Source organism: Vigna angularis, chromosome 3 (genome assembly GCF_016808095.1).
Source record: "Vigna angularis cultivar LongXiaoDou No.4 chromosome 3, ASM1680809v1, whole genome shotgun sequence".
In the NCBI taxonomy this organism is placed as follows: Eukaryota; Viridiplantae; Streptophyta; class Magnoliopsida; order Fabales; family Fabaceae; genus Vigna; species Vigna angularis.
Window position 1 is genome coordinate 22995980 of NC_068972.1, and position 26480 is coordinate 23022459.

Sequence of the window (26480 nt, forward strand, 5' to 3'; positions counted from 1 at the left end):
GCGAATCTGGTGGATGTCGAAGTTAAAGCCGAACCTTAGAGCGCTCGCGGGTTTCTGTAGTTAGCTTTATTAATGTTATTTTTGAACGTTCGGTCATAGTCTTGTAAGACCGTTCGTCTCTGAACTTCTGTATTTTATCGCGCTCGTTATTTCTGTATGTTTATGCCGTTCGGCTTTTAACGCTCGTTCGGTTTTTGTAAGACTGCACTGTTTTATTAGCTTAATGTAATTAATTCTGATTATGGTAATTACTATATTTTGGGATGTTACATTAGTGGTATCAGAGCAGTTTTATTCTCTTAAAGGACATTGTAGGTTATGAGTGCACTGTGTTTTTGCTGTGTGCTTAATATGTGTTTAAATGAGTTATTTCTCTCAACTCTTTGCACGTTACTAACGTTCGTTTTTCTCTGTGTCCAGAGAACGAATGGCACCTAGACTCCCTCCTCCACCTCAACCTACTGAACCAGATGCGTCCAACAACGCTAGGTTGTTGGAAACGGTGATTGATCGATTGCAACAACAAAACACGACCTTGATGGAACAAAATGCCACCCTGATGCAGCAAAATCAGAGTGCCATGCAGAGTTTGGAGGCCTCGCGTGCTAACTCTGAAACGACGCAACGACAACTGATGGAAATTTTAGCAGCAACCAGGCACACTTCAGGGGCGTCTTCTTCCAACGCTGCCCCGCTTGCTGCTGAATGGAGCTTGGAGAGTTTCCTCCAACACCATCCGACTAAGTTTAGTGGGAAAGGCCTCCCAGACGAAGCGGATCAGTGGTTAAGAGACATAGAGAAGATCTTCAATGCCAAACGATGTCCAGATGTAAATAGGTTGGCGTACGCTGAATATTTGTTGACTGGTGAAGCGAGCCATTGGTGGACGAGCGCGAGAGCTATTCTAACGGACGCGCAACAGCCGATCACTTGGGAAGTGTTTAGAACTAAGTTTTATGAAGAATACTTCCCGGACAGCGTTCGATTTGCAAAGGAGGTGGAATTTCTACAACTGGTTCAGGGGGGTATGTCTGTTTCCGAGTACACCAATAAGTTCAAGCACCTCGTCAGATTCAATACTATGGCCACGAGTGAAGTGTGGCAGTGTAGAAAATTTGAGAACGGATTGCGGAGTGACCTGAAAGTATTGATTTCCAGCTTGTGTATCCGAACGTTCCCTGCTATGGTTGAGAGAGCCAAAGTTTTGGAGAGGAATATGGCAGAAGCGGAACGGCAAAAGAAGAAGCAACAAGTGAGTAGGGGACCGATAGTGTCCAGGGGAGGTACTGTCCAGACGAGCGGATCTCAAGCGGTAATCCCTGTCGGACAGTCTGGACAAGGAAATGTAGTTTGCTTCCGGTGTGGAGGACCACATTATAGGTCTTCATGCCCTCAACTGGTGGGAGGAAAGCACTGCAACCGTTGCGGAAGGAACGGACACTTGGATCACGAGTGCAATATGAGCGGACGTGCAGTGATGAGGCCGCCGAATGCTGGGAGGAATCAGCCAAGAGGAGGACGAGCCCAAGCGAGTGGGCGAGTGTATGCTATAACGAGCGCCGAGGCAGCGAGCTCAGGTAATCTCATAATTGGTGAATGCATACTGTTTGGTAGATCGTGTTGTGCATTGTATGATTCGGGGGCAACGCACTCCTTCATCTCGAAGGCGTGTGTTGAAAAGCTGGGATTAGAAGAGAGCGAGATGCAGTTTGATCTGGTGGTGTCTACCCCAGCGGCTGGTGAGGTTAGGACGTCCACTATGTGCGTCAAGTGTCCTATAGAAGTGGAAGGACGTAAGTTTAAGGTTAGCCTCATCTGCTTACCTCTTCAAGGTTTGGAGGTGATTTTAGGAATGGATTGGCTGGCTGCCAATCGCATTCTTATTGATTGTGGAGCGAAGGAATTGATTTTCCCTGGTGAAGAAGAAGAAGTTCTTTCAGTGACGCTCGGCCAGCTGAAAGAAGACATTATGGAGGGCGCCAGCTGTTTTCTCATTATGACGCATGAAGACGGAGAAGTTAGGAATGCGAATTTGGGACGATCGTCCACTAGTGGCAGCAATGGACGATCGGTTGTGGATGAGTTTGCGGACGTCTTCCTGGAAGAAATACCTGGACTTCCCCCTCATTGTGAAGTGGAGTTCACCATTGATTTGGTGACGACAGCGGCTCCTATCTCGGTTCAGCCATATCGGATGTCGCCTGCGGAGTTAGCTGAACTCAAGGAGCAAATTGAAGAGTTGATAGAGAAGAAATTCATTAGGCCGAGCGTATCACCCTGGGGAGCGCCCGTGCTGTTAGTAAGAAAGAAGGATGGCAGCTCTCGGTTATGTATAGACTACAGGCAATTGAATAAGCTGACCATCAAGAACAAGTACCCATTGCCAAGGATAGATGACCTGCTGGATCAGTTACATGGGGCTGCTGTGTTCTCGAAGATTGATTTGAGATCCGGGTATCATCAAATCAGGGTTAAGGAAGACGACATCCAGAAGACAACATTCAGGTCTCGCTATGGGCATTATGAATACGTGGTGATGCCTTTTGGAGTAACGAACGCTCCAGCCGTGTTCATGGAGTATATGAACCGCATCTTCAGGCCTTATTTGGATAAGTTTGTGGTTGTCTTCATAGATGATATTCTCATCTATTCCAAGACCGAAGACGAGCATGAAGAGCATCTTAGACTTGTACTTGGAGTGTTGCGGGAGAAGGAGTTATATGCCAAGTTGTCTAAGTGTGAATTCTGGATGAAGGAGATTCAGTTTTTGGGGCATGTGGTGTTGGCTGGAGGCATCTCGGTAGATCCAGCGAAAGTGCGAGCGGTACTGGATTGGGAGAGTCCGCGTTCGGTCACTGAGGTACGTAGTTTTGTCGGACTGGCGGGCTACTACAGACGATTCATTGAAGGTTTTGCTAAGATAGTGGCGCCGCTAACTCAATTGACTCGTAAAGATCATCCGTTCGCTTGGACCAATCGTTGTGAGGCCAGTTTTCAGGTGTTGAAGGTGAAATTGACGAGCGCTCCAGTGTTAGTTATTCCGGACACGTCTAAACAGTTCGAGGTATATTGCGACGCTTCTCACCAAGGTCTGGGTTGTGTTTTGATGCAAGAGAAGCGAGCGGTAGCTTATGCGTCTCGTCAGTTGAGGATTCACGAAAGGAATTACCCAACGCACGATCTGGAGTTGGCAGCGGTCGTTTTTGCACTGAAGATTTGGAGGCATTTCTTTTACGGATCCACGTTCCAAGTTTTCAGTGATCACAAGAGTCTCAAGTACCTCTTTGATCAAAAGGAGTTGAATATGAGGCAGAGGAGGTGGCTTGAATTCTTGAAGGATTATGATTTCGAGTTACTCTATCATCCAGGGAAGGCGAACGTGGTAGCGGACGCTCTAAGCAGAAAAGTGGTGCATGTGTCGTCCATGATGGTGCGCGAGCTGAGTTTAGTGGAGAGTTTCAGAGATTTAAGGTTACAGTTTGAGTTAGAGCCGAGCAGCATCAAGTGTTATAACCTTAGAATATCTAGCGATGTGTTTGATCGAATTAGAATGAAGCAACGTGAGGATGAAGAGCTGGTGAAGATTTTGAGCGCGCTCGGTTCGGATCAAACTAAGGGGTTCAATACGGGAACGGACGACATGTTGCGTTACCTGGGTAGGACGTGCATTCCGAATGATGGCGAGCTGAAGAGAATTATTCTGGAGGAAGGTCATCACAGTCGTCTTAGCATGCACCCTGGCATGTCTAAGATGTATCAAGACCTCCGGAAATCATTTTGGTGGCCTGGAATGAAGAGTGATGTCGCTCGTTTTGTGGCATCTTGTCTAACGTGTCAACGAGCGAAGGCGGAGTACCAAAGACCTGGAGGATTACTTCAACAGTTGGAGATTCCCGAATGGAAGTGGGATAGCATATCCATGGACTTCGTGACTCATCTACCACGCACGGTCAGGAATCATGATTCAATCTGGGTGATCGTGGATAGGCTAACGAAGAGCGCCCACTTCCTGGCAGTAAACTTGAAGATGTCGATGACCAACTTGGCTAAGTTGTATATCCAGGAGATCGTTCGCTTACATGGAGTACCTTCGAGCATTATTTCCGACAGAGACACAAGGTTCACTTCACGGTTTTGGCAATCACTTCAAAGCGAGCTCGGTAGTAGGTTGCAGATGAGTTCAGCCTATCACCCTCAGACGGACGGCCAATCTGAAAGAACAATCCAGACGCTTGAAGACTTACTAAGGACATGCGTCCTAGATCACTTAGGCGCATGGGATGAGGTTCTGCCGCTAGTGGAGTTCACGTATAACAACAGTTTCCAGGCGAGCATTGGAATGGCACCGTTTGAAGCACTCTATGGGAGGAAATGCCGAACGCCACTTTGTTGGTTCAAGGAAGGAGAGAACGTGCTAACTGGACCCGAGCTTATCCAGCAAACGACCGAGAAAGTAAAGCAAATCCAGGAGAGGTTGAAGACGTCTTTGAGCAGGCAGAAGTCTTATGCTGATAAGAGGAGAAGACCGTTGGAGTTCGCTGCAGGAGATCATGTGTTCCTTCGACTCAATCCAATCACTGGTGTAGGACGAGCCGTTCGTCCAAAGAAGCTGTCTCCCAAATTCATTGGACCATATCAGATTCTGAGGAAGATAGGACCAGTAGCGTACGAGCTTGCATTGCCGCCCCAGCTATCAAACCTTCACCCCGTTTTCCACGTTTCTCAACTTCGGAAGTATATAGCGAATCCATCACATGTACTGGAGTTGGAAGACATTCAGCTTCGTCCAGACCGAACGTTGGAACTGCATCCAGTCCGTATAGAAGATAGTCGCACCAAGTACTACAAAGGCAAGGACTTTCGTTTGGTGAAGATGGTGTGGGACGCTAAAACTGGTGATTCAACGTGGGAAGTTGAGAGCACCATGAAGGACTTGTACCCTAATCTATTTCCGGGTGAGTCTTTAATTTTCGAGGTCGAAAATTTTTTTGTAGATAGGTGGAATGTGAGATCTCGGAAATTTAAAACCATAATTACTGTCTAATCTGTCATTAATTACACTGCTGAGTCACCTGGCTGCTTCCATAAATGCACCGCGCCACACGTTCAGTGCATTAAAAACGCACTAAACACTGCATGCACGAGCGCCACTTGTCACGTTGGAAGCTTCTGAAGTCAGAGTGGGTGTGCAGGTGTCGGCTTGGGAGACGTTCGTCCGAACGAACGTGGATTGAACAAAATGTCTTTTTCAAAAAATTCTTCCACTCACCTGCACCACTCATCTTCTTCCTCAGAACCCAACTCTCCATTTTCTTTAGCTTCTCTCTAGAACCAGTTCACCTTCTCTCTTCTGTAACTCACCATTTCCTTCTCCGATCACGTTTCAAAACCGTAGAAACGTTCCTGGAGACGTGAGCGTCATTTTGATCCGAACAGAATCTGGAACGGAACTGGTAAGTCCTCGTTGCTAAGCGTTCGTCCTTTTTGGATTCATGCGAACCCTAGTTCTGGTTGCATGCGTGAGTTTTAGGTCTGAGTCATTCTGATTTCTGGTGTTTTAGATTAATTGGAAATTGTTGAGCGAAACCTGAGGGTAGAACGCTGTGAGAGGAAGCATTAAATCTTGCTTTTTGGGAGTACACTGCTATCTAGGTAAGGGAAGCTTAATAATTTAGTTTATACGTATATGATTGTGTGTGAGCATGATAGAAATAAAATGTATGAGATGTATGCTATGTTTGAGTATGCCTGAACGATCACTGTTATGCTTGAGTGAATATGGTATGTGTGGATTATTGTATAGTATGAGTGATTAATGTGAATTCTATAAAGTATGTGAATTAAAGGATGAATCGGAAATTATAAGATCATCAATTGAATGAGAAATGTTGAGTTAGAATGGATGAAAAATCTGAATCTGATAAGTCTGTCTATGATAAAATAGCGTTCGTCATCGTACGGTCTTATACCGTTCGGTTTCTGGTCAATTACTTAAAAAGGAATTCTGTTATTTGAAAAGAGTTCTGAAATTTAACGAGCGTCCCGTGAAACGCCAAGTTGAGCGTTCGGCTCAGCCTAGTGGCAATCTAGTAAATTAAATTAAGTCAGTATCCCTTATATTTATAAAATGGTAGCGCTCGGTATTACACTAAACGTTCGTCCTAAATAGCGCTTGGTTTTATACCAAGCGCTCGGTTTTATACCAAGCGTTCGTCTTAAGTAGCGCTCGGTCTTACACTGAGCGTTCGTCCTAAATAGCGCTCGGTTTTATACCAAGCGTTCGTCCTGAGAAGTGTACGGTCTTATACCGAACGCTCATCCATACCTTTGAATTTCAGAACGTACGTAAATAACGTTCGTCTCAAATAATCAGGACATGAGTATTCGCTTTCGGTCATTGACTGGCGGTTGATCCAGTTAAACACTTGTCCTCAGAGTACTAAATATTCGTCTTGTTGTATCTTTATTCTTTTGAATTTAGTCTAAGGTCTTTAAATCCAAATTATTCTGAGTCATTTATATTATATCGCTAAGAGTCGGTTCATTTAACGGATTCTCGCGAAAGTCTCGTTCGTCCTCGTTGTGTAGAGGATTGAACGTTCGTCTTTTTATGGAAGTGGAACATAGAATGAAAATGTAAATAAAAGGAAGTATTAAGATGTGCGAACACTATAAGAAGTGAAATTATGATTTTGGTATTTGAACGAGCGTTCCATGGAGGAACGACTCTGATATATATATTGAATATTAAATTTGGTAAAGTATGACTGTGGATAAGTTAAGACTCGCTGTCCATCCTGATGTTCCGTGAATACTATCTTCATGTAGAGGAAGTATGTCATGTGTGGGAACGGCAGGAGGTCCTTAGTCCATAAGTTAACATGGGCGACGTAAGAACGGACTGACCTCGAGTGGCAGCTGTTTGGTCTATCCCAGTTACTACATCACTCGGGTGCAAGGACGCTTGTAACTACACAGATTCATACGGTCCGGACGGTCGGTCTATATATATATATATAAATATATGTTGGATGATGATTTATGTTGAGTTATGTGTTGAATGATTTGAATTGTTAGTATATATGTTGAAGTATGAATTAAATTACTTAAGCTTACCCTTTCGTTTTCCTTGTGTTGTCGTATCGTCTATGTACGTTCGTCATGTCCTTGCAATGATCATCCGTGTGGGTGTGAGCAGATGGAGGTGCGTCACTTGAAGAAGTGCTAGAAGAAGAAAATTTGGAAGACGCGAATCTGGTGGATGTCGAAGTTAAAGCCGAGCCTTAGAGCGCTCGCGGGTTTCTGTAGTTAGCTTTATTAATGTTATTTTTGAACGTTCGGTCATAGTCTTGTAAGACCGTTCGTCTCTGAACTTCTGTATTTTATCGCGCTCGTTATTTCTGTATGTTTATGCCGTTCGGCTTTTAATGCTCGTTCGGTTTTTTGTAAGACTGCACTGTTTTATTAGCTTAATGTTATTAATTCTGATTATGGTAATTACTATATTTTGGGATGTTACAAAAGGTATCAGTTGGTTTGTATGTTTTGAAAAAGAATTACAGCACTTTCGTGTGCTTTTGGAAAAACATTGTTGTGAAACAATGTTCACCCTTCCTTAATTGGGACGTGACACTCTTTGCTTGTGAAGCTAACTTCTATAAGACTTGTTGTGCTAGCTAATGCTAAACAATGCTTTATTCACTCGCTAGATGTGGATAATGCATTTCTTCACCGTGATTTGAATGAAGAAATTTACATGAAGCCCCCTCCTGGATTATCTCCTTCTCATCCAAAGTTTGCTTGCAAGATTCACAAGTCCATATATGGTCTCCAACAGGCTAACAAAAACTGGAATCACAAACTCATTACAACACTTCTTATTCTCGGGTGCTCCCAAAGTCTTGTAGACCATTCTTTTTTGTCAAAATCTTCTTTTCATCTATTATGTTGTTGTTGGTTTATATTGATGATGTCCTTCTTACTGGCAATGATATCTCTGAAAGTCAATTAGTTAAAGATCATCTTCACAACCAATTCCATATAAAGATTTGGGTTCTCAAAAATAATTTATGGGCCTTGAATTCGTTTGTGTTGGGTTAAGCTTAAATTTTAGGGATTTATTAGTACTTGACCTAGGACCCTATTCACACCTATTTAAATGGTGTCAAGGTTCAATGAAAATAACCACAGTGAATTAAATTATAGATTATTTGTGTGTGTGTCACGATTTCTTTAGCAAAGTGGTATCAGAGCTTTATACTTTGAGTGTCGAGTGAGAAAAAAGAGAGAGTGTGAAAGAGTGAGCGCTTGAAAAAGAAAGTAAGAGAGATGACAAAAGTTGTTAACGGTATGACTGTGCCACAACTATAGAAGAAGAACGATTATGATAATTGGTGTTTATAAATGAAGGTTTTGTTCGGATCACAAGACGTATGAGATATAATGAAGAGTGGGTACCAAGAACCCGCAAAAGACAAAAACCAGACAGTGGCATAGATTAAAGCCTTAAAGCATTAAAGAAGACACGAGTGAAAGATAGATTGACTTTGTACATTTTGTACAATGCGATCGACGAGTCCGACTTTGAGAAGATACCAAAAATGACATCTTGAAAGGAAGCATGGGAGATTCTTGAGGTTTCATACACAGGAGAAAACTGTTCTAGGCAAGCTTGACTTCAAACATGGGAGTTTGAAAATTTGAAGATGGAAGAGAGAGAACGTGTGACTGAAAGTGGAAAATCAAATCATCAGGAATGGAAAGTCAATGCCAACTAGCCGGGTCGTGGAGAAGATCTTTATATCAGTAACAAATGATTTTGAAAACATAATTTGTGCCATTGAGAAGTCCAAAGACCTGGCAACACTCTTAGTTGAAGAGCTTGCCAAGTCGCTTGAGGCGAATGAACAGAGGAGAAGGAAGAACTTTCAGCCTCTTTGATCAAGCACTTCAAGCACAACATAAAGTGAAGGAAGATACTTGGAACACTTAGGGTCAAGGTCCTGAAGGACGTCAAAAAGGTGATTTTGAGGATGATAGCAAATAATAGACTAGTCAGTAGATAGATTAGCAGAATTAACATGACCAAGCACAAGGGAAAGGCCGAGGAGTTCGATCAGAAGTGAAGTGTGTTTTAAGTTTGGTAAGCATGGCCATTACGCAAACGAGTGTAGATCCAGAAAATGATATAATTGTGGTAAGCTTGACCACATTGCAAAGTATTGTCAGGTTAAGAGAAAGGGGGAGACAAATCTCCTTACTGAAGATGCAGAGGAAGAGATAAGAATTTTGTTGATGGCAAAGTGCTCAAATGACAACCAATTAGAGAGCTTATATGTTTTTGTGTGTAGACCAAGTAGGCCGACTAAACTTAAGAGCAACCTGGTTAGCTTGGTGGTGCCTCTCCATATCTCGGAGAAATATGAAGGGAGCCCGAGTGAGTGAAGCCTAACCAAATTGCTGATATCCTTGGACAACCAACAAAGCTTGGTAGAGAGTGTGGAAGTGAAGAGCTCGGTCTTGGTAATAGATGAGGTTAGTTCAGTCCTTGCAATGGATGAGTTAAGCTTAGTAAATCATGAGGACCCTAGGATCAACTAGGTAAAGTTGGTGGAGAACGTGAGTAACTCGGTAGGGTGCAAGTAAAGCACGATTGTGATGATGCAAAGCTCGAAAAAGATGTTGGAGGTCATGATAATGAGGGTGGAGGTCGTGGAGAAGAAACTTAAATAAAAAGATGAGGAGATACAATGTCTAAGAAAGCTAAATTTGATGCTTAAAGAAAAAATGAAGAATTTTGGCATAGAGAACCACCATCATAGTGAAGTAGCCACTGATAAATCGAATTTCAAAAACAATAATGTTGAAGTTACAATTTGACCATTGTAGCAACAATGTTTTTGGGAAGATGACCAGAGCAAAAAGGAAGTAAGCAAATGTTAAAGGCAATTCGGTCAAGGTAAAAAAGATGATTGTCACAATGAAAATAAAATCGACAAAGGTAATTGAGAAGTCAGTCAAAGCAAAGGAGAAGTAAACCATGAAGAAAATGAAGAATCCAAATCTGGTTGAAAGAAGCAAGCTTGATGTGGGATGATACACATGGAAAAATGGAGTGTAGGGATGAAGGATGGAAAATTTAAGTTTATGGGAGAGTTTTGTTGGATTAAACTTAAATTTTAGGGGTGTATTAATAATTTTGTTTGAGTCTTATTTTATTATTTTAGGTCTAATAAAATTAGTTTGATTTTTATAGAGATAAGATATAAATTGAAAGTTTTGATTATTTAGGTGCAATATTATTTTATTGTTATAGATAAAGATAGATTATGTAGTTTTTTTGTTTTGAGTCAATTGATATTTTATTTTTATTTTTTATATTTTGTACTTATTCTAAGGTCCTATTTACACCTATTTAAAGGATGTTAAGGTTCAATGAAAATAATTACAATGAATCACAATACAAATTATTTATGTGTGTGTCACGTTTTTTAACAATTCGGTCCTTAGTTGGTCTTGTTATAAACCAAAGGAAATTTTGCTTCAACCTCATAATAAAAGCAGGTCTTCTTGGTTTCAAATCGACATCCACATAATTCGATCCTTCAGTTAAAATGCATGCTGATGAAGGATTGTTATTACCTGATCTCTCCTCTTATTACTACATCATTGGGAGATTGCTTTATTTGGCATATACATGACCTGATATTTCTTTTGCTTACAACAACTTAGCCAATTTGTATTTTCCCCTCATGAACCACATATGCAACAAACTTTAAGAATTCTATGTTGTTTAAAAAATGCCTCTATCTTGGGTCTCTTATATTAGTCCAAAACTAATCTTAAAATTCAAGTCTATTCATATTCTAATTGGCTACCTGTGTCATTACTCGATGCCCAGACCCTGGCTTTTCCATCTTCCTTGGCCGATCTTTGATTTCTTGGAAATCCAAGAAACAAACTTTTGTCTCAAGGTCTTCATCAAAAGTTGAACATCGTGCTTTGGCCTTCCTTACTTGTGGTTTTAATGCATTTTTCAAGATTTTCATCTCTCAATTGCCACACCTTATACAACCTTTTGTGATAACAACTCTGCTATTTAATTAACTAAGAATCCCACTTTCCATGGGAGAATTAAACATATTGAGATTGATTGACATCTTATCCAACATAAACTTTTGGATAGTCTCATACATCATTTTCATATTCCTTCAGCACGAAAAATAGTTGATGTCATCATCAAATCTCTCCATCCTTCTCTTTTCCATGATGCTATTTCCAAGCTTCGTATTCATAATCCTTACCCCAACTTGAAGAAGGTGACAAAGATAATATATCTCTTCTTTTATTTTAATCATGTGTTAATAGATTCTATTATATTCGTTTTCTATTATCTCTCTCTCTATGTATATATATATATATATATATATATATATATATATAAGTATTTATGAGTATCATAAATATCAATAGATATTTTTTTATAGATACACGATGGATAACGAAGTGATATATTTAAGAGGAACAAATAAGCATTATTAGTAGAGCTGTCAAAACGGGTAACTCGGCTCGACCCACCACAGGTTGGTCACTTAGTGAGCCAACCTAATCCGACTCACTTATTAGCAAGCTGAAAAAAATTTGAACCCGGCCCGACCCACCATGGGTTGGTGGGTTAAACGGGTTGGCTCACTAGCTCACTTAATTATAATTTTTTTAAATAAAAAAAATTATAATTTTTTTAATTCAAAATATAAATAAATTTCACTATAAAAAAAAATATATTGATATTTATGATACTCATAAATACTTATTTATATATCATACAATCCAAGCGTAATCCAAAAAGAAGCACAAAAGGTGAACAAATAAGTTTTTAATATTGATAATTTTTGTATCACTTATCCATCTATAATATCAAAGTCTTGAATAGATAAATCTATAATATTTTTCTCTCTTGAAACATTTTTTTATCTCATTTACAATATAATAAAAAAATGCTAACGAATAATATTGAAACAAAAAATAATAAATAATTAAATTAAATTAGGTGCGTTGGTGAGCCAACTCGGATGAGCCGGGTTCTAAGTGAGCCAGATTGTAAACTAATCTGCATAAAAAAGTTACATTTTTTTCAAACCTAACATGGTTCAAACCCGTGGTGGACCGAGTTAGCTTGCGTGTTACAACTCATTTTGACAGTATTAATTATTAATACACGACCGATTGTCATTCTTAATAAATTTTATTATTATAATTATTTACTAGTTTTTATTATATAGGTTGGCAATATGAGTTTTGAAATAATGTAATGTCTTAAAAAAGTTTGAATAATTTGGATACTTAATTTATTTGTTTGTTAAATTATCAAGTTAAAACTTTAATTTTAAATTTTTATCTTTATAATAAAGTTTGATAAAATAGGTGAACACTATAATTATATTATTATAAAAAAATAATCTGTTTTGATTGTATTACAATTAATATATAAAATAAATTGGTCTTAAGTGAGTCAATCATCTAATATTAATGAAAGAAAGGTTACAACATTTTTTATTCATCAAAAAGTGAATTAAGATGATTTATTTTTAGCTCAACCTATGATCAGTTAAGTGTATGAGTCAAATTAACTCACTTTGTTTCACATATACAATTTATTTTAATCCTATTTTTGTGTTGGTTATATCAACACATTACAATATTGATTAAATGATTCTATCACTTAAAATTAAGAAAATTATTTTTAAGTGTAATTTAATTTTACAATATTGAATTAGAAAAATATAATTTATATTTTATAATTTATTCATTAATGTAATTTTTTTATAAAAAATAAAAAATAACTTATTTTACAATTTTAAAATAAGAATAAGTGTGAGAATACAAAATGAAAAACGACGAAATATGAATATCTCATAATTAATTTAAAAATTTATGTATTACTCGTATTAATCCTAATATTTGATTAAACTAAATATTATTTTCTATATCAAGAGAGATACAAAAAATAATATCTCTATACATATTCTTAATTGTATTATAAAAAAAATTACTCTTATGAATTTTATAATCTAATTTAAGATAATTTTTTGTTTTTTTGGTCATTTTTAATTAAAATTTAAAGTTTAAAATGAATTGTGTTATAACAGAAATTATTTTATACTTAGATTTTATCTATTTATGTATAATATAACAGTGTTATTTTTTTTATTAATTTTGATTAAATTAGATGGAATACGGAAATGTATATCCTAACAAACTAACACAAATTGCTTTGGAAGGAAAAGGAGTAGAATAGATAACTTCAAAATAAGTATCTGTCTGATTGTTTTGATCTAAATACAGAATAATTTTTATTTCTATATTTAACAAATAATAAAGTTTTACTGAATCTGTATATTTTAACATGTGCGTGTATACTCTCTTTTATTGTTTTAAAAATTAATTAAATATTTTAAAAAAAAAATTTTGTTATTAAATATTCATGTATATTTTCTTTTCTTGAATATCAATATCAAGTTACATAAATATCAAATGAGAATATAAAAGGTTTTAAATACTTGAAATTGAAAGATAGGTTTTTTATGCAAAAAAAAAAATAATAAATAAAAATATTAAAAATAAGTAAAAACAATGAAATATATATTTTAAGGTAAGAAAAACATTTGACGAAACCTTGAAAAACAAAATGAGAAAAAAGTAGTTTCAGGATCTTAATAAATTCTATAGATAATAAACAAATTGAATAATTTAGAAAAAAAAAGTTGGTTAACAATATTTTAATCTCAATATTCAAATTTATTATTCCCTTTAATCCTTATATTTATTTTTAAGTTTATGATTTGCTTTAGTCCTTATATTTATTTTTATTGAAGAATTGACCTCTAATATTTCTTAATGTTTTTAAGGTTCATAAATCTGAGTCGTAGCAGTACGTGGATGGAGAAATGAAACCCCTAAGTGATGATGATTTAATTTGAAAAGTGGATTGTTTATTTTTCTAATAATGGAAATTAATGATCATCTAATCCAGAAGATGCAATAATGCATAAACAAAGTCCAACTTTCTCTGAATGATTAATAACTGTCATGGTGTTTTGGGAAGCAAATCATTAACAACTTCGAATTCAAGGATTCCATTCTTCCAAATCCTTAAGCCTTTTATCAAACAAATAAAATTATGATGTGTATCCACCTAAAGCAGTAAGACCACCTAATCCCTTCACTATATATTAAAATGGTTTTATTTTTTTAAATTATCATATTTGCATTTTGGTCTCTTGATTTTTAATTTTACAATTTATTAAAATTTGTTTTCGGTCAAATTTAGTTTACTTAAAATCCTTAAATCCATATCTGTACTGAAAATTACTAATTAAAATTTTTAAACTGTGATTCCCTCTCAAAATTCTCCAATAAAAATAATAAATATAATTCATAAAAAATTCTCCTAAGATATCTTATAAAATATTCCAATTTTTTTCCACTTTGATTAAATTTATCACTTCAACGGTTTTCATTTATTTATATTCTAATTTCAACATAAACCGAAAAACTTGGATATAAAATGATAATACGAGGGTTCATTAGTTGTTTTATTTTAGATTGAAAGCTTAATTAACTCAAGAAGATTAAATAAGCCATAAATAATACACAATCCACATTAAAGTAAAAAAAAAAAGTACAATTAAACCTATTTATATAGTATTTATTATAGGTAGGACAAATTTTCAAAATATGTATGCATTTGGTAAAAAGATTTTTTTAAAATTATCTTTTGCATCAATTATTTTTTTTTTGTCAAAATATCTCTTACTAATGAAATAAAAACTTGAGACAATAAGTCTCAATAATTTTAGGAAAATTTTATTACTACTAACTAAATCAACTAACATTTTGAATGTGTGTGAATTAGTTGAAAGTCTTGATTTGAAAAGTGAAAGTATATGTGGATAGTTATTAAGTATAATGGACAAGTACAAGTATTTATTATTATTATTATTATTGTAAATAAAAGATAATAATGTGACATCTTGTGCAGGTGGCGTTAACGTTATTTGTGTTTGGATTAGAAGTTATTAATGAATTATTTAATAAAGCAGAGTGGCATGAGTGGTAATTAATGCAAACATGGAGGTAAGAAAGAGAGGTAGAGTAGATTCATAAAGTGAAGAGAGAGAAAAGAATGGCCGTTTGAAGTTTGAACTTTAAACATTGAGAGCATCAAAACAAAACCAAATTGAATGCAACCCAACAAAACCCATTAACTCCAATTCATTGTTTCATTCATCCTCAAAATTTTGAAAAACTCCCACATCTCCAAGGCAAGAGAGAGAGAGAATGACCGGAGTGGTCATGGTTACCAAGGGCGGTAGATGCGGCGGAGGTGGGAAGCGGTCGAGGGCGGCGCGAACCGCTGAGGAAGAAGAAGAGCAGCAGAACCAGCTCTCTCTCGTGGCGTTTCTCTTGGCGGCCATCAGAAAATCGATGGTTTCCTGCAGGGTGGACCCACCGGACGATGTAATCTCCACCGTCCATAACATGGAGATCGGATGGCCTACCAACGTTCAGCACATCACTCATGTCACCTTCGACCGCTTCAATGGTTTCCTCGGTCTTCCTTATGAGTTCGAAGTTGAGATCCCTGCTAGGGTCCCCAGTGCTAGGTAACCACTACCACTTCTTTTCTTTCTAAATGGATACTTTTTATTTTTTTTTGTTAGATTTCAAATGGGTTTTGTTTGAAATGCTATCAAGTTTTTTTTTTTTTTTTGGCTTTTTTTTTGTGTGCTTGGAAGAGCTTTTGGTGTGTATATGTGGAAGACAGAAAGGGTTTGACTTTCATTAAGGGTGGTGAAGAATGTGGCCCGAACTTCTTCTATGCGTCTATGCTAGTTCGTTTTCAAACTAGTGCATTGGGGTTGTTCATTATTCGTTTAACTTTGGTCCTGATCCTGTAGAGTCTTGTTCTTGTATAAATTGTTGCGAAGTGAGGAACTTCTCATTGTTTGGGATTTGGGGAACATGTTGGTTAAATGCTTCGTTGGGCACGGGATGAATAGAGATTGAGCACATGTTAGGACATGGAATTCCTTGTACAAGTTCCTGGTTAGCCACGGAATGAACTGCTCAATCTTGTTTAGAGTTTCTTATTTTTCTGTTTTGTTGCTATTTCATTTTTCAGAAGTTATAGTCCAGCCTTGATTTCTTACCCTAATTCTTCGCTGAACCCAATTTAGCAGGGTTTTTTGGGTTTTCCTATGTTTATAGCATCATTTTAATTTGCGATTTCTTGTCACCAATGCTTGCAGTGTAAGTGTGTTTGGCGTCTCAGCAGAATCTATGCAGTGTTCTTATGATTCTAAAGGAAACAGTGTCCCCACTATTCTCTTGCTAATGCAGGACCGGCTATACTCACAGAGAGGCTTAAAGGTACTGCCTGTATTATGTGTTTTATCTTTTGTAACAGCAAGCTCTTGCAACCAGTGAGTTTCAGATTAACTTTCTTTTTGTTTTTTCTTTCCAGGCTGAGGGTATATTTCGCATAAACCCAGAAAATAGTCAAGAGGAGCATGTGAGGGACCAGTTGAATAGGGGCATTGTGCCTGATGACATTGATGTGCACTGCTTGGCGGGACTAATTAAAGCCTGGTTCCGAGAGCTACCTTCAGGAGTGCTAGATGGACTTTCCCCTGAGCAAGTTCTTCAATGCAACACAGAAGAAGAATCTGTTGATCTTGTGAAGCAGCTAAAGCCAACTGAGTCTGCCTTACTCAGCTGGGCCATTGATCTCATGGCCGATGTTGTAGAAGAGGAGGAATTTAACAAAATGAATGCAAGAAATATTGCTATGGTTTTTGCTCCAAACATGACTCAGGTATGCTGACATACTCATTGTCTGTCTGTATCTATTTTGTTGTTTTTCTTTTTTTTTAAATGTTGTTTGAAAGAAGAGGAAATATGTTATGCAGAGTAGTTTATTGAACTATTATTTCTGGGCTAAAGTGTAACACAAAATTTAAATAGGAACAATATTCTAGTTCTAAAATCGAACTATATTTACCATGTTCCTTAAGCATGTGGTGAAAGGTTGTCTGTTTGTCTGAAAGAATATTTGTCGAAAGGGATCAACCCCTTAAAAGATCTCTTGAATAGTACCCCGTGACACCAAAAAAACATATAAATAACATAATAGTGTTTAAACATTACATAAATTCTTAAATCAAATCATTCATTTTCAAACTGCAGATATTTAGGAATACTTTCAGCAGTTTTTAATCCTAGGTTATACAGACATGTTCGTAAAAAAAATTATCTATCATTTTTGTCTTCATTCACATGAGAAAACTTTAGGTTTCATTATCAAAACAAGCTGCCATTTTTTTTTTTGCTAACAGTAGGTTATTTTAGCTCTTGCACATTAGAACTAAAAGGCCTGTTTTTAATTCATCTTTGTTTTCTGGACAGATGTCTGATCCTCTAACTGCCCTGATGCACGCGGTTCAAGTGATGAATTTACTCAAGACACTTATCATGAAGACACTTCGAGAACGTGAAGAAACAACACCAGGTGGGTATTCTTCCATGTCTTTTCATTCATCGGGTCGCCAATCAGAGGATGAATACGACAGTCAGCGAGAAATGGACACTAGCGGTGAATTGAGAGGCGCCAAATCAGATTATGATGCTCACTATGGCCACAGCAGTGAAGGGGAAGCTGAATCTTTAAGCGAGATAGAGGAGTGCTTCTTGAAGCAGTTGGATGAGAACACAAAGGGATTCTCACAAGAACCTGCTGGTCATTTGGAGAAGTATGTTAGCACCATAAGTTACTCTGCCTATAGCATGGAGCCTTCTATATCTGTTACTGATAACAAAGCTGGGAATTCCTGTTTGAGGACAACACTGACCTCAAGTGTTGACACAAGTAGTTCATCAATAGGATGTACAAGTACCAAAGATGTGGAGATGGTCGATAAGTTTGCTGATTCTATTTCACCTGTAACACTCCTTGCTTCTAGCTAAGAACTGGTTTTCTTTTTTACGAGATTTTTAGTACCATGTTTTCCTGATTTTGTCTTTACAAGCAGCAGGTTTGCTTGTGTAAATTAATAGATGGAGTAGGAACCCTTTTCTTGTTGTGTATTATGGACAGGTTATGTTCAGTTTAGGGCTGAATTTTACCCGATTCTGTATGTTCTTGTAATAGACAATTCTAACCATGCAAAATGGATGGAACAACAGGCTAAGGTGTAGCCAGGGCTTCAAATTTCAGCTAAGTGAATTCCTGCATGTGTTATGATCAAAATTTCATGGATTCCCTATTCTATGTTGAATAGGGATACCTATCACAGTAGAAAGATTGGAATTCTTACTAGTGCTATAATATTGACAAGTTTGGTTGGCTATCAAAGTGGCCATCATTACAAAATCAATTCCAGAAGAAGGCCAACTCTTACTTTGTAACGCGCAAAAGTAAATCTACCTTCACCATATATACTCCTGAAAATGCTTTAATGTTTCATTATCTTTAATATTTGGTTCAATTGTCCTTAACCTGTTTTTTTCGTGAATTTTGCCTGTAATATCTACTTTTAACACGTTTGGTTATAAGTTGTAGTTTTCATACATTCTTGTTTCATTAATAGTACTCTAAATCATAAGGATTTTAAAATCTATGATTCTCAAATAAATTATAATAGTAAGAGAGACTTCCCTTAATTCATGAAAATAAGTCCTTCATGCTTCTTCTTCATTTTTTTTTTCAATTTGTCTCTTTACCTTTTTTTTTCTTGTTCTCAGTTTTTAGAATAAAGAAAACACGATATATTGACCTACCAAAATCTTACCCACTTACGTGTCAGCTGATGCTAAATTTAGAATTGAGTTTTCAATTTTTTTTTCTGCTGCCGTGGCATTTGGTGAAATGCTGGAATTGGGAATGGGTTTATGGCGCGTGATTCATTTTGCAATGACGCTTCTTTAACAATCAATTGGTAACAACATTTTAACAATGCCAGCTCTCAGCGACGGATGGATGTATTTCAAATAAGCTTTAAAAATTTTAAATGTGACGTGAAGGGCAGTTTTGGAAGAAAAAGAATGTTTTCCGGTTTCTCTAAAATGAATTTTTAGTCACTTTTTTTTGTCTTCTCTCTAGCTATTTCTCGTAATTCTCTTTTGTCATTTCTCATTTCTTTCTCTCACCCTTTCTCTTTTTTACTTACTAGTGATGACCTCCACTGTGACTTTTAGCGTCATGTCCACCATTTCACATTTTGTTGTCTCTCGCAATTCTTCGTCTTCTTTCTTCTCTCTCATGATTTTTCTCCTATCTCCCTTGCTAGTTTTCCTTCGTTTCTCACCGCTTGTGACTTCGACGTTTCCCTAATCAATGTAATCTTGGTGGAAAATTTTTTTGATCACTTTCTGATAATGGTTATGTAATATAACCTTTTATTTCAGATATTTGAACAATGGATGTGTAAGAGGTATTGATGTTGATGACACTAACCTTGAAGATTTCTTTAAAAGGTGTAACTCTACAATCACACTGATACTTGGACCTGCAGGAAATGTGCAAAATACCTTAATGAATAAAGACAACGATGAACCACAAAACACTCAAGAATTTGTTCAAGATATTGCTCAAGCAACATATGACCATGACTTCAAATCGAATCCTTTAAAATGAGCATAAATGCTCATACAACACCATGGTCGAAATTTCATTCACATTTAAAAAATATACAGTGCTTTTGATGACAACAACATCACACACTATTATATTGTCAAATGTAGGTCTTATGAAGGATGGAAACATTGACAATGTTAATCACCTCGACTCTATAAAGTCATTGCATGTTCTTCCTTTTGTGGCATGCATTGTCAAGGATTATAAGCCAAATGAATTGGGAGACATGTAAATTTCTATTAAGGTAACATTTGTTTCTCACGAACCAAGTTGACTTCTCTATAATTGTGAAGTAATGTATTATTTTATGTGACTAGGATCCTATAAGCTACTAGAGCATAAGTTGGGGACCTAGGTTTAGGGTTTTGAACAACCCCTTTCCACACCAACTATAAGGGATTTCACCTCAACATTTTTATAAGGGATTTCATACTCTAAAGACGTTCAAAGACGACGAAACTTACTCAGCCAAGTAAAAAAATTGAAAAAATCACTAAAAAACACAGTCCAGACAACCTTGGGAGTTCTCATGCTTGGGAGTCACATTTAGGATTCTATACAACCCCCCAAAATCTCCTATGGTAATTGATTACAAAGACCCTGTAATCGATTACTAGAGCATAAGTTGGACAATAATTCACTAGTAATCGATTTCAATCTATTTGTAATCCATTACAAGAGCAAATGTTAGGAAGCCTAGTTGTGTATCTAGGGAGCCACGTTGAAGGCTTTCAGCCACTCATTGAAACTCTTATGGTAATCGATTACATTCCAATTGTAATCAATTACTAGTAAAGGTATTCAGGAGTCTAGTTCTTAAATTTAGGGAGTCAAGTTGTCGGTTTTGAATATTCATTTACATAACTTAAAATCACATTGGACACTAAGTTTCTTCATGAACAATAAGTGGCACGAATGATCACAATCATCACTTCCAAACTTTCTGCACTTTCAATCCTCGCTCATGCTTTGCGTATAAAATCTAGAGAGGTATACAAAGCGTGCCACATACTCCTGCACAGTTCTGCTCCCTTGCTCTAGAGTCAGAAACTCTACTTCCTTGTCATATTTAACACTTACCGGAAAATAACACTCCAAGAATTTCCCCTTAAACGTCATCCGATTGATCTCCTCTCCCTGGGTAATCATCAACAACTTTGTGCTCCTCCACCAATCTAACATGAATGTAGCGAAAATCACCTTCTACTCCTTAGTACAATCAATCACTCCAAAGATCTTTTCATTATTGCATATCCAATCATCTGCCTCATCAGGAGTAGCCTTTCCATTAAACTTAGATGAATTATGACGTAGGTAATCATTCATACTAGCACGGTACCAACGGACAGGTCCTGGATGTTATCCTTATAGTGCGTGTACCATTTGCTTGAGAGCACGAGCTATATCCTCAACGATATTAGTAGGGGATCGTGGTCTACGAGACATCTTCTTACCCACACAACAATAACATTTATTTAATCACTTCAATTCAACAGTTATACACATACACATGCAATTCACACAAATATACATATATGCATATAATTCTCACCATCATTTAGTTACACCTGAAATTCACAAAGTTACACAACAAAAGCTAGACGAGCTCACTCCCCAAAAGCCCCAAAAGTTTTTTTTTGAAACCTGGCTCTGATACCAAATGTAACGCCCCAAATTTCAGGATGTCATGGGTTATTACAAAAACCGGTAATTTTCAAAAATTTCTTATAGCGCAGAAATGTATTTTTAAAAACCTCAGCATTTAAACTTGCATCACATAATAGTTCCAAAATACTTGTCCAATTGCACTATTTAAATAAAACCAAAATAACAAAGGAAATAAAATAAATCTAGTTACATTGTCTTAAAAACTCAATTGCAATAGCTTTAAATAAAAACCCTCAGGTCTGTCCCCCATCATCTCACGAATCTATTATGCTTTATCTTCATTTGTAGCATCATCTGCTCCCGTATAACATCACACATTATACAATCATCGCATTCACATGCACAAACACAAACATGTATGGGGTAAACTACCGATAATATAATCATAATAATAAGATATAAACACATTGAATATATCAACCATAACAACCACCCCATACTCAATAATAATAATAATAGGATCCTTAAACCTCTAACACAACAATTAATCACGATAAATTACTAAATCCTCGAACCTTGAACCTCGATCCTCGATCCTCGATCATCACATATCTAGACCGCAGTCTATCTGTTCACCAACACCTATGTTGTCTACACCACATAATCTCATTACTATCAATATATCATTCCTTCGAGCATCATCGTCATTACGATAATCCACACATGTACCTCCATCATGACATACCCCATCATGATCACCAACATCATGACTATCCCAATCATGAACAACCATGAGCATCTCCAAACCATAAACACCAATGGAAAAAGTCAGTCTCACTCTTGTAGTATCCTACTTCACCGACGATAGATTCTCCATACAACCCATCTATAGATTCCCATACAAATACATTCGAGTAGTCTTGCAATCCAGCAAGGAACATGTAATCAAGCCACACAAGGACAATGAAGACACCTTCACCCCCACATAAGAAAGGTTCAATACCCGAATAACCCTTCCAGTGTACACAAGGCAAAAGGAAGCACTTATTCACAAATAGCACCAGGATTTACTAGGTACAACAAGTATACTTTATCCTTCACTCTCATGCTCATCAATCACATACATAGGTACATCCCAATACTCATTCATACTTTAATTCACAATCACAAGTCAAAACTGACCCTAAACATGCTCATTACTCTCATTCCTTGAATACCAACGCATTCCACTGTTTCTTAGGCTTGAACCACGTCCATTCTTCATCAAATTCAACATTTTTCACCAAAATACAATGTCATAATTGATTATCACTTTTGATAATTGATTATCTCAATGAAAGTCACCCAGAAACATCACATAAGAAGGGATAATCGATTATCATAAATGATAATCGATTATTCCCGCAACCAAACTCAATATCGACGCGCAAGAATTAATTATCATTAGTGATAATTGATTATATGCGAAACGAAACACATTCTGGACATAACTCAAGTCTAGAAACACACATGCAACAACCCTAAATCAGGAGAGAACTCCCTCAAAACATCATTCATACAATCAAGCATCACATATCCTTGTAAACATACTCAAACATATACACCACAACACTTGAATCATCCAAATTCAATCATTAACATATTATAACCCAAACAACAAAATTATAATTCATATGATTATTGCTACACCCTTACACATACATTTGCATGGAAAACCTCCAAGCCTCATAACTTTATTCTCTCTTAGTATCAAACCCTCTGTTGGGATAACCCAACAACCATACATACATTCATAGGGAAAACCCAACACAATTATTACATAAATTTTATGCCCATGGATACATAAACTCTTGCCCAACAAGAGCAACATAAAACCATAATCATTATCATATAACATATGTCAACAAGAATTATTAATCAAAATAACCAAGAACATAAATAACATACAATAATTAACAAACAAAGGTAAGTTTCTTCGTACCTTGGCCAATCCTAGGGCTTTGTCTACACTCTAAAACAACACCAATCTCTAAGGTTTCTGCAGTTTTTCCTCTTCTCTCACAAAACTGCCTCTCTCTCCCTCCCTCTCTCTCTTTCGTTCTAAATAGGTTAGAATGTGCAACGCTAGTTTCCCTTTCTCCTTTTTATCTTTTCTTATTCTATTTTTATCTTTTGAATTAAAATAATATCAACAACCACTAAATTTTTTAATTTCAGACTTATTTTCCTTTCCTTTACTTTCCACACCCCCATAACTTAATTTCTACACTAATTAATAAGGTTAAAATGACCTTTTTGCCCTTGGGTCCAAAATACAAATTGAAACCCAAAAGTTTACTTTAACTCTCTTTCTTTCTAGGATTTGGCCCACACTTATTCAATCCTAAATCACCCTTCTACCTTCAATCCAACACATCATATTGTAACAACACATTACACAAATAATCTAAATAACAACATATCAATCATGCATTTTACTTAATCAATAATAATAATAAACATAATAATTATAATTCTAGAAAATATTAAATCATCAAACATCAATTAACAAACAATAAGGTCCAAGTTTCATAAGCACGGATTCAGAACGAGATTTGAGTTGAAGTTGTGAATAAGGAACCAAAGAGATAGATAATTTAGAATATCATGAACTTGCTTCTCAAATTAGATTCAAATAGAGTATTGCACGACTTTGGAGTGCAGAAAGAATTTGATTGAAAAAATAACAAGTTTAAAACTCAATTGAAACAAAAACATATGGATACTTAAAATTTTTCAACCAAAATCAAGACTAAATAATAATTAATCTAAAAAAAATTATACATTTTAAATTTTGATTTTTTTTCATTTATAATTCTTTTCATTGAAATTATGAATATTATTAATCATAATTATTAGGTTCACATTTGAATGTTTATTTAATAACTTTTATATTTTTATACACCTAATAATTACATATAATTTTATTGGTTCATGATTATCTTTCCATTTAATATTAAAATCATATAACTTTTTTTGTAATTTAAATTTATTCGGATTATGTGAGTTGACCCGTTTCACTCCATTATTATTGTTACAAATTATACAGATAGATCAAACCAAACTAACAATCTTAAAAACTCAACCAATCCTACATTTTTTTCTTACAAGCCCCTCGTATACAAGACCAGTCCCACTTTACCATTTATAAGTTCAATCTTTATAAAGAAGCAGTTAAAATTATTATGTTAATGAATCACCTTTGATGACAAATAGATAATGTCTCACAATTTTATTGATCCGTATATTTGAAACAGATCAATCAATCACAAACTATAAATGGTTGTAAAAAAGTTATAAAAAAAATTGTTAAAAAGTTATTTTTCAATTAAATAAGCTAAAAATGAACATGTTTATAATCAACCACCTTTAATTACATAAGCTAAAAATTAACATGTTTATTTTTATCAAACGCGTGTGACCTTTCGATAAAAACAAATGATTGTACGAAGCAATATTGACCTAACCAATGTGCTAACAGCCACTGGGACCGAAACAAAGGACCACACAAATAAACACGGGTCAAACGTTGCAAACTCACATATTATACAGCAGCCAACGTGGAACCAAATGCATGTTTAATCACTAATGAGTTTAGCCCTTTCCTTTTCCTCTTACCACCCACCTCCATCTCCCTTCTAATGGGTTGGTGCCCCTCATCATTTCTAAAACCTTTTTTAATCAATAATCATATATATATATATATATATACCCCAGTAATTTGAATAACTTCTTCTGATACATAGAATCATTGAAACAGAAAACAAAAGATTTTTATTGTAACATACCTAGTAAACCCTTCGGTTTAATATGTACATAACACTAACAAATCAAATAAAAATCTAAGGTACATGAGTGATTCAGAAAAGAAAAAAAGGAAGTTCAACAAATTAGCAAACACAATGATCAAGATGCCAAGCAAGCTTCCCAGAAGAGCCTGTTCTTTTCCATCTCATCCACAAACTCGTGGCCTGAATCGAAAGAAACATGGGACTTCATGTGTTCTTCTTCCATGTCATCATCTTCACAGTATGACATTCCATAAACGCCACTTTTCTCATCCTGCGTCACCTTGGCAATCTCATCGTCATGGTCATCATCACAACACTCATTCTCTTCCTCGTCGAACACAGCACCATCAAAAGCACCAGATCCTTCGAAGTTGCAAGATAGAGCATCATCATTTTCATCATCACCATATGCTCTGGTCATTTCACAAGCAAAGATGGGATCATCAGGGTGAGCTTCTTCAGAGTCACCGGAGGCTTCAAAACAAAAGTAAGAAGAGAAATCCAGAGGCTTCTTCCTCTCCATGGCGACCCAGTAACAAAAGGAGGCTTCTTTCTCTGCTTTATCGTTCTGATATTGATGAGATGAGATCCTAAGAAAAAGGGCATCTCACATAGGAAGAAAAGGTGGGGTCTTTAGATTGACACTTTTGGTGACAGAGAGTGGCCAATCTTTGCAACGTTTGCCTCTCCAAAATGGGACTTGTCATTATTGAAAAAGGAAGGTGGTGCCTTAAATAAGCTTGTGTTTATAATCGTGTTGTGATGGTTTCTAGAAGCACAGTAACTGAGTAAACTAATGCATGCCGCATGCCCAAAAGCAATAGAAGACGATAAGGATTTATATTTCTTTCCTTTTGTTTTTGTACCCACTTCTAGAACAGTACTCTATGATTAAATGTCAAACCAGACTTATCTTCATTATGTTCATGGAGGTGATTTAAATTGGTTGGGTGGTGTGCGTGATGGTTTAAATTAAAAGACACCGCTCATATTCTAGAAGGTTGTTTTCATTTGTTGGTTTTGTTGTGTCCTAGGTGTCCGCTATACCCATGAAAACGACCTAATAATATGTTTTTAAAGTATTTCATATTAGGGTGTGTTTTGCTAAATCTAGTGCTCTTAGCTGTTTTCTTCACTTTCTGTGATTAGTTTGTGAAATTTCTGAAAGAAAGAAAAAAAGTATATATAGATATTTTTTTTTTGAAAAATACTCTCTCAATTGATTCAAGTGGTGGGTTAACAAACCGAGATACATGTATGAAAGAATAAAAAATTAAACTTGTTCATTTTTTTTCTCATTTAATTGGATAACAGTAATATACATATTTTTGTTGCAGTAAAAGTAAAGT

The 26480-nt window shown here is 36.1% G+C and overlaps 2 protein-coding genes across 2 annotated transcripts; one reads left to right on the forward strand and one right to left on the reverse strand.

Moving 5' to 3' along the window:
* Positions 1–15195: 15195 nt before the first annotated feature.
* Positions 15196–18278, forward strand: LOC108324892 (rho GTPase-activating protein 2). Its single transcript, XM_017557830.2, has 4 exons — positions 15196–15665; positions 16311–16431; positions 16526–16876; positions 17467–18278. The coding sequence occupies exons 1-4, from the start codon at positions 15340–15342 to the stop codon at positions 18022–18024; spliced, it is 1356 nt and encodes a 451-aa protein (XP_017413319.1). The 5' UTR covers positions 15196–15339; the 3' UTR covers positions 18025–18278.
* A 6968-nt stretch (positions 18279–25246) lies between these two features.
* On the reverse strand, positions 25247–25654 carry LOC108324615 (uncharacterized). Its single transcript, XM_017557557.1, has one exon. It carries the CDS (start codon positions 25652–25654, stop codon positions 25247–25249), a length of 408 nt encoding a protein of 135 aa, XP_017413046.1.
* Positions 25655–26480: the final 826 nt, after the last annotated feature.

Excerpts from the sequence above, each read along its gene's own strand:
- LOC108324892 (XM_017557830.2), top strand. The coding sequence starts at position 15,340 with ATGACCGGAGTGGTCATGGTTACCAAGGGCGGTAGATGCGGCGGAGGT. Across the intron at positions 16,432-16,525 it reads ACTCACAGAGAGGCTTAAAG|GCTGAGGGTATATTTCGCAT; the intron begins GTACTGCCTGTA and ends TTTTCTTTCCAG. Across the intron at positions 16,877-17,466 it reads TTGCTCCAAACATGACTCAG|ATGTCTGATCCTCTAACTGC; the intron begins GTATGCTGACAT and ends TTTTCTGGACAG.
- LOC108324615 (XM_017557557.1), bottom strand. The coding sequence starts at position 25,654 with ATGGAGAGGAAGAAGCCTCTGGATTTCTCTTCTTACTTTTGTTTTGAA.